Source organism: Athene cunicularia (assembly GCF_003259725.1).
Source record: "Athene cunicularia isolate RWA chromosome 1 unlocalized genomic scaffold, athCun1 chr1_part2, whole genome shotgun sequence".
Classification (NCBI taxonomy): domain Eukaryota; kingdom Metazoa; phylum Chordata; class Aves; order Strigiformes; family Strigidae; genus Athene; species Athene cunicularia.
The window spans coordinates 40,227,879-40,243,633 of NW_020799092.1; the positions used below are offsets into that span (position 1 = coordinate 40,227,879).

Sequence of the window (15,755 nt, forward strand, 5' to 3'; positions counted from 1 at the left end):
CATACCTTTGTGGGTATGATCGGGACCATTCAAGGCTCCTTGAATAGCAGCTTGTGCAGCAGAATTCTGGGCTTTCAGCATTTCAATGGTTTCCCTTAGCTCTATAAGCTCAGATTCCTGTGGGAAGAGCAAAGAGATCTCAAAATATATGGCACAAGAACAATGTTTGTCTAGGCTAAAAAAATGACAAGATAAGAGTGGTCAAACTGAAGTTCATGGGACTGCTTGGGTGAATATAAGGGCAATAACTAAGCAGAATGCATATTTTCTCTCCAAAGATATTAAACTCAACCAACATTCTTTTGTAGTTACTCTATATAAAGAGATCATGTTATTTTTAAGGAGAACAAAACGTTTTAATAAAGACTAATCTAAAAAAGGTCTCAATTGAATATTTATTATAAAGTTAAGAGAAACCCAACAATTTTATTGTGAAAGAGAATAAAACCATTTGAATTACACCCTTTAGCATGTGACGCTACTGTTTAATGGATAGATCTCAACCTAAATTTGTGTATTTTTCAAAAGTTATAACTTGCTAAACAAAAATTCAGTTGAAAAACCCCAGCAACTGTCCTGCAAGTTGAAGTAAAATTACTCAGCTTAAGTGCAGGAAGTGCAGTATAAGAGTGCACAGTCATTTTTAATTAAAAAATAGGTTTTATTATTTCTGTATTAAACCAGTCTTTCCAGCTTGTATTTATATAATGAGGATTAAAGGAATTTAACCTCAACAATAGAGAAAAGAGGAGAAGAAAAAGAACATGTTCCAAATCCTTTAGGAAATAAATTTAGAGATGATCTGTTTCAATGTCACTGCTTAACCTCTTCTGGAAAGAAAACCTTCTGAGGGAAATTATACTACTATATAGTCAAAAGTTTTGGTCTTGAGAAAATTCCACTGTGTTTTTTTGCTTAAGGTGAAAAAAAGAAAGCAGTGCAAATATTTCCTATGCAGTTCACAATGAGATTCACCATATTTCATCTGTTGGTGCTCAACCAGACTGTGAAATGTTATTTTTATAGACAGCTACACTGAGTCCAGTGGTGACTAATATCCTACTTATATGCAGTTTCTTTCACAGCTTGGCTTAACAAGGCCTTTCTGTTTATAGGACACAGTTCAAAATGAATAAGGACAGAAAGTTGCTGAAGTTCAAACCTGGAAGGTGCTAAGCACCCTCTTAATCCTGAGCTTGGTACAAAGGCTCACATTAAATTTACTACCTATCATCAGGTTTAAGTTTTTTTCCCCAATAGTCAAAACATCACAGTTAAAGCCAAAACTGCTTACTTATGAACAGGATACCAAACCTGTATTAACTCTCTGAATGGACTAATTTTTCTCTATTTAAAGTTCTCTCCTTCCCATAATTCTATTATCCTGACAACGTTGTCAGGCTGGAATGAAGCACTCCAGCAGGTTATGATCTGTCTTTGTTACAGGATCTTTCAGTACAGATTAAACCTACAGTTGCATATGTTTAAATTAAAATCTGGAAACTGAAGATTTTATCTTCAAACTATTCTAAGATATTGTCCATGTAAACCTGATGCTGCACGGTTTTATTCTTCTGGAACTTTATGAAGATTTGATCACAATGGCCATTAAAGAAAGCTCTGTCTGTCTTATTGTCACAGCTGTCCCTATTTCCTTTCAGTGTTTTTAAAACAAAACTCTAATATAATCTGCTGACTTTTCCACATTAAAGCATCTGCTTTGGTAAACATACCTTTTGTTCAGCTGTCATTGTTAGACTTTGCAGTCGGCCAGTCATATTTCCCAAGCTTTTTTCAAAAGCTGCTACTAGATGAGCCTGTGAAAGAAACAGAAGACAACATTTGTCAATGGAACAGTCTTCCCAGATCAATTTGTTTTTTAAAAATATTTTTTTCCTTCCAAGCTCATAGAATCATAGAATGGTTTGCATTAGAAGGGCCTTAAAGACCATCTAATTCCAACAACCCTGCCATGGGCAGGGACACCTGTCGCTAGACCAGGTTGCTTAAAGCCCTGTCCAACCTGGTCTTGAACACTTCCAGGGAGGGAGCATCCACCACAACTTCTCTGGGCAACGTGTTCCAGCGCCTCACCATCCTCACAGTGAAGAATTTCTTCCTCATATCTAATTTAAATCTACGCTCTTTCATTTTAAAGCCATGACCCCTTGTCCTATCCCTACACTCCCTGAAAAAGAGTCCCTCCCCATCTTTCCTATAGTCCCCTTTTAAGTACTGGAAGGCCACTATAAGGTCTTCCTGGAGCCTTCTCTTCTCCAGGCTGAACAACCCCAACTCTCTCAGCCTGTCCTCATAAGGGAGGTGCTCCAGCCCCCCGATCATCTTCATGGTTCTCCTCTGGACTTGCTCCAACAGGACCATGCCTTTCTTATGTTGGGGGCCCCAGAGCTGAATGCAGCTCTTTTCTACTAGTTTTAAACTTAGACTGAGCTAACTTGGATAGGTAAAGCAGCCAAGTGAGCCCAGTGTTCCTCAGGCTTCTTTAGCCCCCAAGGAGATTAGCTTGGGTATCTCTGCCCGGAAAAGAATTAAGGATTTAATGCCCTCATTTGAGTTTACTGATATATTGTCCAAAAGAAGTCTGATCCCAAATAAAAGTCCAGAAACAATAATTTTCAATTACTGAACACTTCAAAACAGGAATTCAAGTACTTTATCTTAAAAGGTAAGTTTTAACCTTACAAATAAAACACTCCAAAGGAATCTTGAGACTCTAACAAAAAAATATCACAGTTAGTTTTATAAAAGGTCATTACTTAGTCTATTCATCATATGTTGATTATATATATGTGTTGTGTGTATAAAAGTAATAAAACCCATATAAAATAAAAATATAATATTTAAATATGTGTGCAAATGTATATATAAAAGACAATATTGAAAATTGGAAGTTCTACTTCTCAATAAGAAAAGCAGTAAAGTTGAAACTGATTAAAAAATTAAAAAAAAAAAAAGCTTCATTTTATTTTCTGACAACGCTCATCCTGTAGTCTATGGAAGCAAAACTTCTACAAACAATACACCAACTCTTCATTGGTTTTAACTGACATGGAGCTTTGCAGGCAGAGAATGACAAGTGGTCATAAAGAAACCTACAAACTAAACCAGTTTGTACAGCCAAGGGAAAGTGCGAATTTAATCTTTATTAAATTCCATACAATTCCATCCACTCCTCTCACAACACCAAATAGTAAAAGCAGAAGGAAATACTTATTTTCTCTTTACCATCTCAAAAGTGGTAATAGGCAAAGTTTTCAAACATAGGCATTACAATACACTTGGAAATCTAACTCACAATATCTTTACATGCACAAATGTATTAACTGAGCTTTTTCACTGTGAAAATTTATTTTTTATTATAGCAGTACAGGCACACACTTTAATAATTACTTACATATTAAAAATATCCAGCTGAATGTATTGTGTTTTAATTCCAAAGATGATGACCAGTGACCCAGAACACAGTCAGAGACAACTACCACAGAATTATATTCAAATGTCTCTATGACATGGGTTTAACAGGAAACTAATGGAGCTCAGTGTTCCCTGCCTCATAAAAAAATCTATGGCTTGGCTGATGGCCCATGGTTCTGCTTTACCATGAGAATAACAATGGGGACTAAGGGCTTGAAAAGAGGAATAATTTCCTTAATTATGCATTGCTTTTGTCCATTTCTCACAATTAGACTCTGATAACCACAGTCCTTTGGTACCTAACTATGTATATTTGTGCATAGTGTTTTCCTATTCCATAGCTACAACTTCAGCTTGTATTGTACATGAATAAACCACAAGGAACTTATATGAAAATTAAGGAACACATAGGAAAAGTAAAAACTAATGTCATCAAAGGTCACTGAAACTATTAAGTTATTGTCTGATAGTTTTTAGAGAAAGACAGCCATGTCACAACTATGGATCCTTAATAAAATCCAGCCTGTGATAGAGTACAATTACCTTCTTGGAGTAGCACACTAAAATTTTTGCATCATAGATGTAATTGGATCAAGATGATGGATCCTTCCTGACTCATTTGAGATAATGATTTGCTAATAATAAACAAACATAATTCAAAGGCCCAGCAACTAAAAACTATTCAAGAAAAATCTTTCTATTGCACTGTTCATTACTTCAAATATTTATTACAGAACACTCGTCTATGAAATACAAAGTATCGGTTTTACATTCAGAGTAATAAACTGTGCTGCCTTTCCCCATGGTAGCAAATATTTATTTATTCAGAAGTCTAGGGAAATCTTATGCAGATTTGTCCCAAAAGACATACTATGTAACAAAATAAGAAAAGTTACTTTGAAAAAGGCTAAATTATCAGTATATTTGTACGTCTGTGGAAGCATGCAAGCATACATAAAACATATGTACGCATGCCCATTTAAGATCAGACTTTTAATTTAAGTAGTTAAATGCAACATAATTCAGAAAACAATAGATAGAGAAGAAACTGTGACTTTAAAAATACTCATTAGAAATTAAAACTTGTAATTAGAAATATTTTTAACCTTATAAATTTAGTAGTAGATTTTGATTGGATTGGTAATCCTCAATTTCTGAGGATTGTTTACTTTAGCCAAAAGAATCCATTATTTCATTCTCGTAAAAACATGAGGAATACAATTATTTTTACAGTTACAGTCAATTCCTCACACCTTAGAAATCTGCATTAAGATTCAGTAGTTTCATTCAAGGCATACATCATTTGAATACAATACAAGATAGCCTGAATACTGGATGTTCTTTACATACCACTTATTCTAAAGTAAAACTATAACTTCACAATTCAATGCAGCACTTCTACTTGGAATTAGAATTAAGTAACTGGGCATTACTGGAAGTATGCCTACAGCAAAATATATCCATCTTTAACATGATATACATATTATATACACAGATAATGTACTGCTCTCAATCTATAGATCCATCACATACAGATTAATTTTGATTTCTAGTAACATGAAATTTCCATTGAAAATAGTCAGAGATATATTCTCAGGGAATTACTTCAGAGCTAAGATGACAGATTTGATTTTAACATTTCCTTCTTAGTAAATGATCCCAGCCAGCCAAACCCCAAATACCTCAGCTGTTAAGTTTACAGCTCATCCTAAACAATACGAGTACATCCAAAGACTCTCTGCTGGCACACTTTTCAGTTTGACCTGCGGTGTTCATGTTTTATAAAACAAACGCAAATAAATAAATTTCCTCCCACCTGACACGGCTGAATCAAAGGATGTGTGAGAGGCCAGAAGGGATCGGGCTGATTGCAAGAAGCAACCGTACATCTGGTGACCTTTTCTGTTCGCCGCCTGCTATTATCTTGTTGTTTGGCTGTAGGATAGTGGTTCAGAGCTGGCCAAACAAGAGTATTAGCCAGTGAACCCCCTCCGCTTTCTACTGGCATCCTGGGTATACTACAGTTTGCAAGCATGCACACTTCAGCTTTATACAGTACAAAGCACTGATCAAAGTCCCTCTGAACAGGCTGGGTTCAGGCTGCTCGCTGGAATTTGAGCCCTTGTCAGTCACATAGGAAGTCTGCTGGTTGGACAGTTTCTGCACTGAAAACAGGCCCTTTCTTAATTAGTATTGAGATTTGCCCTTCAGCAACATTGAAAAAGGCACCAGAGGAAATGCCAGAATCTCAGAAAAAAACTGTAAATTAAGTATCCAAACAACAGCTGGGCCCTGCTTGAATTTAATAATATGCAGGCAAAACACTTTGGGGTTAATCAAATGAAATAAACTGCTGAAATTAAGCATAGTACTTGAGCCCAGCCAACAAAATCTGAATAATAAATGAAACCAAATAAGAAAAGTCTTAGCAGAGTTTTCCAAAATACCTGAGAAATGCAATAACTTCCGGTTGACGGATTTTGATATAAAATCATATATCAAGCAAAGACTTGATGAAATAGGTCAAATTTCATCCTGACAGTTTTCTAATGACACATATACTACTGTCACTAACAGTCATCTGTGGTGAAGCAAGTAAAGACATGAATAGTGTTGAGATGAATAAGATGGTCTTTTTTCCACTCACATACAATAATCTTGCTCAGTTCTACAAAGGGAAGTGGTTAGAACAAATTCAAACCTGAGACGAACTGTGAGGGAACAAGATTTCTGGCTATTAAGTTTCCTTCTCCAGACCACTGTGAGGAAAAAAAGTGTTGTCTATTTACAGACACTGTAAGTATGGAAATTTGGAGGAGTTTAGGACTAAGGCTAGAATGAATGCATTTATAGCAAAGGCATCAGAAAGGACTGAATAATTTTCTGGTCAGCAAAGACACCACAGAAGATGTTCTGTTCATACAGTTCTCTGCCTGCCAGAGATGGATATATCTACAAAAAACATAGGCAGTGATCAAACTTTTTTCTGCACTAGACATACTGTTGGTTCAGGTTTTAGCCTATTGGTGAGCAAACATGACTCAAAATGTAGGTCACAGTAATATTATCCATTTAAAGAGTAAAACATGATTTTGATTTCTTCTCTGAGGATAAATTCCATCTTTTGTGATTAGGACTATTTCTCCTTTCAATGCTCGGGGCTGGTGAAATATGTCTCTTAGATAAGGAGATAAATGATAAATGAATACGTACAAGTAAAGCATTGCTAAGACAGTATGAGTTCATGAAAATTAGAAGCTCATCTGGGATTTTCGTAAGTTTGTCAAACTAAATCAAGTATATCTTAGTTACTGTCATAATTTTTATGAAAAGTATATAACTGCTGGCATTTAAATATCAATTCTGTAACTAGACTAAATTTCAAAGGCCATACCACAATTAAAAGTTCTGTACGCTCTGTTTTCAAACTGGATTTTATTCCTGATGTTTCAGTTATACTTCATAGAATTGATATACATAAAGTGCTCAAAGGACTGGCAGAATTACTACCAACACATCTTTTAAGTGGTCTCTTTTGACCCTTTGGACTTATTTAAAGTGTTTTTTTAATGCTTTAAATTGTCTGTACCAGAAATAGCAGAGACTGAACTCATAGCCAGGCTTGTCGCGAAATACTTTACAGTTTTTGGTTCTGTAAAGTATGTATTTCATGACAGGATCCCCAAAAATATTTACTTTTAAGATCTAGTAATATCTACACTCCTTTTAAGATTATATTCACTGTGAAGGTGTCCAAATCCCTTGTTCATGCCTGGAGAATTTGAAGCCTCTACGTTTCATGCTCCTGACGAGTTTAATTTTGAGGGAATTTCCACATGTTGGGGATTTGGAAAAAGGAAAGATTTTTCTGGTACCGTTTAAAAACCCCATGTGCTAGAAGGATCAGCTTTAGGGTTGCTTATAGGTTTAGAGTTTAAAGAGCATCTCCATGGGGATGGATTAGAAGGTGAGTGATACAGTCAAAAGAATGTGAATAAATTAACCTTCATACAACATATGGCATGCATGCACATAAATATATGCATACAAGCACATACAGATTTACAAATGTGATACTTCTGGATAGGCAAAACTGGATGCAGATGTATATATTTTTAAACTGTCCCGTTGAAAATGTTACCCTTCTAATTATATCAGTAGAAAAGCTACGGGCATTCTTACTAGCGACCAGATCCCCAGCCAATACATTGTGTGTTATACAGATTAAACTCAATTTATTTCTCACTGATGCAGCAGCATTAGTTTGAGTGAAAACCAAACCAAAATGTAACTATCCATTTTTAGCTTGACTCAGTTTCTTTGAAATATGACTTTGAAAATTTGCCTGAAATAGGTACTGTTATTAAAAACCAGTCTGTACGGTTCTTACTCCACACAAAGGAACACTGGCCAGAGATATAGTCAATGACTTCTAAATAATGCTGGGAAGAGATCGGACACAATTTTCCCAGATGAACCAAGCAATAGCCTCATTGCCTCAGCTGCAGAAGACAACACCCTGCCATCCTCACTCTATTGCACCTGTTGCTGTATTACAGGCTATGGCATTGCTGGGATGACTGGAAAAGCATGGAGAATAAACAGACTCGTCTTTCAACTCTCCCTTTCAAGACACAAGCAAGAAGGAATATGCTGATGTTTTCCGTTCAGAGCTAGCAGAAGGAGAGAAGGGCAAATCACTTTTCTGCCCATAAAGTGAGGAACGGTACCAGGAGCATGAGTTATCACCATCAGAGCGGCTCCCACACCAGCTCTAGTACAGGCACTTGAGCACAAGCCCACCACAGGTAAACAATTTAGTCTTACTGATGTGATCCCACTGCTCAGAATCAAAGAATAGTTTGGGTTGGGTGGGACCTTTAAAGATCATCTAGTCCAACCACATGGCTATGGGCAGGGACATCATTCACTAGTTTGGGGGCTTGCAGGAATCAAGCTAACTCTTCAGGATAACACCAGCTGCTGCTGTGTGGGCATTAACAGGGTGGTCAGGGTGGATGTGGGGATGTCTGTGATTGTGCTGTGTCACAAGCCCAGCCACAGCCCACCTCCCTGTGATCCCCCGTGCAAGACAGAACTGCTGCACCCTGCATCTTGGTGGAAAGAAAAGTGCCCTGCGTCATTTAGTAAACATGACTATCCAAGGCATGCTGGCGTAGCTCTTCTGACCTCTCAGTGTTGGTTTTAGTTTGTTACTCTCAGGATGGGTGAGTGAAGACTGCCCAACCTGGTGAAGATGAAGATCAGTGTCTAAAATATATGAGTGAAGGAACCCCATACTTAGGCTAGGCATGCTGGCTAAAAATTCCCAAATGAATAACCCAACTCAGAATCTTTTGAATTTACAAACATTGTAGGAGTCCAGTATTGTCTGCTTCACTAGCTCATTCTCAGAACTCAGAGCAGAGTGGCAGCCCATACCACTACAGAGGTACAACTACCCACAGCTGTTCTGCATCCACCTGAACAGAGCAGAAAGTGTTGAGTCGCTCTTCCACATTTTCACATGTGGCAGTCCTAAGAGAACAAGAAGCTTTCACACAGCTAGAGATTATTTTCTCACAACATGAACACAGTATTACTTCACCAACTAAAATAATTTCCTGAAAATAATGGCAATATTTATAAATCTAAATCAGTACTCCTACATTTCAAAGAAAGGCACTGTATAGGTTGCCCAAGACATCATGAAACTGCTTTTTTGAAATTTAAAATGATACTCTCTTGTAACTTCATCTAAGCTTTTCTTGGGAATGGTAACTATAGTTATATATCCTGAATTGCATTTAAAAATACTATACAACAGATTGTTCAGTAACTATCCAGTAACTTCATCTGAAACCATTGTAACCAGACAGGACTGTAGCTCACATTCCCTATCTGATATTATTTTCTGATAACATGTTCAATAACTCATATTACCAGAGTACGACAACTGGAAGGAACACCAGGGAGCTCTCTGTGAAATAGCCCAGTTTTCATTAGTTATATATCAGCACAATTACTGCAGCATATGAATTCTACATACAATTGTATACTGTGCTTCCCTCCACATCTATCTGTGTTTTTCGGGGTTTATCTTTGTGAAATGAAACGATAACAAATTGTATCAGAATATGCAATTTATGCCCTTTCTTTGGTTGTGTCTCCTTCTTACTTTTAGGCTTTTTTAAAATTGATTCTGAGGAAAGAGTGAACTGAACTGGATAGGACATTTGTCACATCTAAAGTGTTGAAACTCTCCATTTCCACTGTGTTTGATTACAAGATTTCTTCTCCTTGAAGCTGACACAAAATGGACTTCTAATGAAACAAATTATTTGAAAAACATCAAAATAAATAAATAGTAAAGTCTCCCAGACCACATGTTGAGTAAGAGCTATTAAGCCTGTCTGATAATATATTCTTTGATACTGTTTATGATCACAAGTAAAGATACTTACATTTGCTGAAAGTTGAGATGTAAGGGTAGCAACTTTCTCTTGCGATGCAACCAGCTCTCTCCGTAGTTTCTGAATTTGCTAGAAAAAAACAAGACTGCTGTCAGTATTTCAACAGTTTCCTTCTGTTGTGTTTTTTTTTGTTTGTTTGTTTTCTTAATGGATAACTAACAGGTTTATAATGTCTTAGTTTCACATTTTAATCTCAGAATTATTCAGAAATACAAATTGTTAAAAGTTAGCACTTAGGATTGTTCCAAATGTTTTCTTGCACTTAACCAGTCTATGAGCTAGGGACCCCAGTTAAGGGAGCACATATGGGCAAATGCTTAATTACTTCATATGTACAGTCCTCTGTTTGGACATGTAAATGTCATGGTTTTTTACCAAATCCTGTAAATTACAAACATATCCTTAGTGCAGTCAAGGATAGCAGCCCGGCATGAGGCCTGAGATTATGAAACATGAATGAATTTGGGTGAGGTTTGCTGTGCCTGACTGTAGACATAATGCAACCAACATACGTTAAATGTCTACATTAGATTCAGATAAAGTGCCAAAAAGTACTCCCCCGCTGTCTGGCATGAAGAAGGCTTTGATGACTACCTCAGACACAGACTTTTGCTTCATGGGTGTCTAAAATTAGATGAGGTACAGTAATAATTTTTTTCTCTAACACAGAAAATCCTGTGATTCAAACATGCAGTTCTTTAAATGTTAGATACTATTCAAAAACTTTTTTGCCAATTTAAAATAAATGTAGCTTTAAATGTGCTTGTTGACATGAAAATAAACTTCATTCAAGGCTCCTGTATCCTTTAATGAAAAACAGAATCCTTAAGAAAACAATTTGTTTACATTTCAGCTAGGGTAGATATCTAGCATGAAGCTTGCACATAATTTTAAGCTCATTGAACCCTATTTGAAATCTTACAGGGACTCCGGGCATTGCATTGAACTTAAGCACAGCATGGACTTTCACTCTGAAACTTCTTTCATATTCACACATAAAAGAAGTTATTCCAGACTAGAGAAGTAAAATGCATAGAAGTAGCCTAGGAAATGGAGCACATAGCCCCCAACAGGGAATACTGCATGAGCTTTAAGAATGAACAAGTTCCTGTACATCTATGATATAAAAATAGCTAGGTCATTTACAGTAGCTCAGAGCAAAGGAGGCAGATTATTGAGCTGTTCCCCATCCTGGGCTGTCACTTTTCTTTTTTGAAGTTTTCTCTTTGGTTTTCAGTAGGAATTATTTGGCCTTTCTGCTTAAGCTACACTTTCACCATATTCCTGCAACTATACAAAGTTAGTTCTCATGAAGTGCTGTTCAACATCTCCTGCAAGAGCATCACAAAGCAGACCCAGATACTGAGAAAACATCATGTAGAGATATACAGGAAACAAATGTTGTTTCACCTCTATATACAGCCTTATACAAAGGGCAATGAAATGAGGAATTGTCATTTACACTACTGAGCTATGGCATGCTTCTTTAGCTACTTTGCTTTAACTTTCAGAAAAAGAAACGGAGAAAATTCAGGTAGAAATGATATTGAAATATACCGCAGCAAGTAAGGAAGAATATGTTTATTTGTTCAACTTCCTCAAAATATCTTTTAGTTGGCTTTTCTGATTAGTATAGTAAAAATAGGAGCAGCATAAATGCAGGAGTTGGAAGGCATGTAGCTCTGTGAGGTGGAAGTGCCCCCCTTGGTGCTGCATTTTATTACTGTTACTCCTTGGTGCCCTTTTAATGCAACCAGGACTTCATTTTGAGAAAGGCTGTAATTGTATCCAGCTGCTGACCCAGGCTTGTCACCCATTCTTATACACTGTGAGGAGAAAGAAGCTGTTTTCCATGTCAGATTTGATTTATATCTGAAATCTATCTGTGTTGCTCTGAAATCCATCAGTGGTGAGTTTCAGAAATTTAATATAATGCAAAATGTAAGTGAGAGAAGTTCAAAGCGAACATTTGAAGAATTTTTTTCCTAAAAGGCAGCACATTACCTTGAATTGCACAGTCCCTTAGATCTAGTACAGAGCGGCCTTAAGTCTGAAATCAGACATATCATAACTCCACTCAGAAGCCCAATTCTCATCAACTCTTTTCACCTTTTCACAACCTCATTCAGGCAGCATTCTTCAGCACAGTGCTAAGAAAACACCTTCTAGTGCACTAGAAGCTGCATCAGCTTTTTACCAGTATTTCTTAACAAGTGGTTCAAAGACACAAGGTGTATCTTCTCCAGCAACAGCAGTTTAGCCATAGCAGGTAAACAATAAACTTTAAAATAATATAATGAAATACATAAATGCAAAAATGAAGAAAAGTTCTTACCTCTGAATGTGCCTTTTCTTCTGCCTGGAAGAAAACAAAGAAGAGATGGCTTAGAAACACTGTGCCACATAACTGCGGTAATAGGAAATAAAAGCCAGCTACGCTGAAGTGAAATGAATAGCTCCATGGATCCATTACATTTAAGGAAGGTATGCAGTAAAAACAATAAATGGAATTCTTTTCAACTTACTTGGCAAGGCTCCAGATGAAACCCCAAAGATTTTGCCAGCATACTGACAATATGAAACAGTGGATAATGGAAGAACAGGAACAAAACTGCAGAAATTGCAGCTACATTTCTAAGATACAAAAGAAAATTTGCTATGCCGTCACTGCATGGACCTTAGTCTGTTACCAGCAAACTTTTACACCATTATTATTATGGTTCCTGGAGCTATTTTTCTTTTACTGTACACTTAGAAATATTTCTAATAGACTAATCCCTGCTAAAAGAAGCTGACAGCATATCAGGACAACATATATGGGGGGAAGGTTAGGGGAGAGGGGTACTTGCACTTTAAAGTAATTTCTTCCATACAGAGTACTGACCAAACTATTAAGGGCTATCAAGTTATGTTAAAGTTTCAGCTTAAACTTGCTAATAATGTTTAATAATTTTAGATATTTTCCATATTGTTATGTACTATGTCATATATTAATGCCATTTACTTAGCAGTCTTTTTCAACAAGCTAAGAAACTAAATAATTGCAAGGAAAACCTTTGGAAGTCCTTAAATTTGTAAGCATTAGAGTAGTCTAATTTAGGAGGCATTTGGTGGACAGGGAACTCTTACTTTAGTGGGATTCTAATGGAAAGGAATGGCTTGCCATGATGGAGGAAACCTTTCTTAACATAAAATAAGAATCAGTTAATGTACTGGAAATCAATCTACCTCATGACCTGAGGTGGCCCAAGTCCAGACAAGCAGTCTAAGATTGTCTGGAAGACAAGTAAGCAGTAAAAGGAAAACGTGGATAGAAGAATTAGCTATAAGTAACACTAGAAAGGCTTAGAAAACCCAAGGTAAGAGTTTCTCAGAAGATTCTCTGACATCAGGCAGTATCTGTGTTATTTACAAATTAATATAGCCGCGTTTTAAAGCCTGTAATGAGCACAACTTTTGTGATGTTAGAATTTTAATAGTTATAGTAACGTCTTCTTACTTTACCTGGTGTAGAGGGAGAAGACTTAGAAAATACGTCTTTTCATACATGTTCATCTGTTAACAGTCACTAAACAGACTGTGATGCTATGCTATTTCCCTGTGCAACACTTAGAACTGCTCTTGGCTGAAACTACTTTAATACCTGATGCATCACTACATGGAAATGATTTAGTATGATTGTTTTATTTGCCAGCACTGATGTGACACACATACTGATACTAACTTGCTGATCTATGTTCTCAAAAAGGAGATCTGTCTACAGAAACAAATTTATTTCTATTCTCATGATTGTTACTTAAAACATATACTGCATGAAAAGTCACAAAGGGATCAAGAAAGACCATGTCCCCTTAGGAATTCTACTCTGTCAAGAAAAGTAAAAAGATGAAAATGTAGTGTTGGTGACCTTTTCCTGAAACTGCTATGTGAAGATGTGGTCCCTTGTCCTTAGACCACCAGCCCTCACTGATGAAGGCAGTGCTACATGTTGTTACCAGATGACTCCTTCACTGTACAAGGAAGAATTCAGAGAGATGGCTCCCACAAGTCAAGTTTTGTGGGCAGTGGGAGAAGGAAATGAAAGAGAAAGAATGGAATTTTGGGCATGCTGTCAACTTCAAAAATAAAATCTGTCAGCCAAATACATTTGAGCAGTTTTTACTTAAGAGTTCATGCTGACATAATTGCAACATAGCACTCAGCCATTGGTTCAAAAGGCTCTAAAAGGAAATAATTCTTTTTCTCCCTCTAGTTCTCCATGCATCCCATCCTTGTAAGGATTTTTTTTTCTTTGTTTAAAGACTTAAAATATTAACATACAAATGAAATGTCCTTATGCTTCTCTTTGAGCTTGGCTTAGCACAGACAATGAAATTTAGGGATTCTAAGTGTAGCTAAGGCTGAGAGCCAGTGTGAGAAATATAGCAATTAACTAAATATGTGCAAATTGCAGTGTCTCACCTACTGAGCAAGAGGAGATTAAAATTGGAGACAATTTATCATAATTTAGACTACCACACATCTTTTTCAACTTCTCAGAGAGCTTGATATATTCACTGCCAAAACTGAACCAGTATTTCAATCTTATGGTCTGCTAAGTCTGCTTACGTGGCGTACTTTTTGGTGAAACCACATTTGTCTCTCTACATGCATATCTCTACAGGCTAGATTTTCAGTCTGTTCCAGTAACTCCTGAAAACCCAAATGCAAATCAAGAAGAAAACCAATACATACAGAAAATACTAGTGAACGCAGAACTTCTGTCTCGTTGAACTTATTGCAAGGGCAGCAAATCATAAAATGTCTCTTTCTGAATCTCATATTCTAATTCTCAAAGAAACAATCTTCAGAGAATAACTTCAAGATTTTCAGCTATTCTTCGGTAATAATACATGAAGAACCTGATCTTTATTTAGTACTTTTTCTGAATCTCTTCAGAGTTTAGGCTGCAGAAAACCATTAGCACCATGGCTTAAAGGCAATGATTGAGAAGTCTGATAAATATATTTGATTGAGATAGTTACAGAAAGGCAGCTGCTTAAGAATTTCTGCTTAGTGATTTTGAATGCTTAAGAAAGGTAAAAAAGCTCTTGTACTCCTCAAATACAGCAACAGCTGAAAGCGAGGTGCCTGTGTCATAACCCTGTGAAGCCATCCCTTTCTGGAGGAAATGGGGCCCTGCACCATATCATCCAACAATCAAACATTCTCTGCTTTATGTTGATGCGATATCAATTGACAACCTTTCATGTTTCTATACTTCATTTCTGCATCATCTTCTGATTAACTGCTGAAAAGCTTAAATGTTTTTTCACAGGATGAGAGGGATCAAGCAGAAGAAATTCTGACCAAAAATCATCTTTAAAGGTCAATCCTAGTAATTTTGCCATACCAATTCCTTTCTTGCCCTTTACGGATTTTTATGTGACTTCCATTATCTTGTCTACAAAATCCATAACATCAGGAGAGGGCTTAGATGCAATGTGACTTCACAGTCAGACATTTCAGAAGATATTCCACTTACAGTATGAATTTAGGTAAATAGTTTAAAGTTTGTTTTGCAGAAAAAAATACTGTTCTTTAATATCAAGAGGTTTAGGTAATATTTCCTAGATAGTCTGTAATCCTGAATGATAGCAGGTTATATAAGAAGAAAGTATTAGTAAACTCTTGCTACATTACACAATATCAAAGCAGCTATATTTCAGACTTACTGACTGATCAGGTGCTGAAAGCATCCTGTGTTATTTTCTAATTTGATTTTTATGATCTATCAGTTTCATAACATTCTCCTAAAATTTGACATCAAAGCTTGAATTATAGTTTTGGACACACACACACTAACAC

At 36.5% G+C, this 15,755-nt stretch overlaps 1 protein-coding gene across 4 annotated transcripts in view; it reads right to left on the reverse strand.

The window, feature by feature from the left end:
• Positions 1–15,755, reverse strand: part of NAV3 (neuron navigator 3) — a 267,533-nt gene that overhangs the window by 27,099 nt on the left and 224,679 nt on the right. For all 4 annotated transcript variants that reach the window (XM_026867890.1, XM_026867891.1, XM_026867889.1 and 1 more), the window contains 4 exons: positions 12,244–12,267; positions 9,900–9,977; positions 1,734–1,817; positions 6–117 (listed from right to left, as the gene is read on the reverse strand). In XM_026867890.1, coding sequence (XP_026723691.1) covers positions 6–117; positions 1,734–1,817; positions 9,900–9,977; positions 12,244–12,267 — 298 coding nt within the window. The remainder of the gene's footprint in view (positions 1–5; positions 118–1,733; positions 1,818–9,899; positions 9,978–12,243; positions 12,268–15,755) is intronic.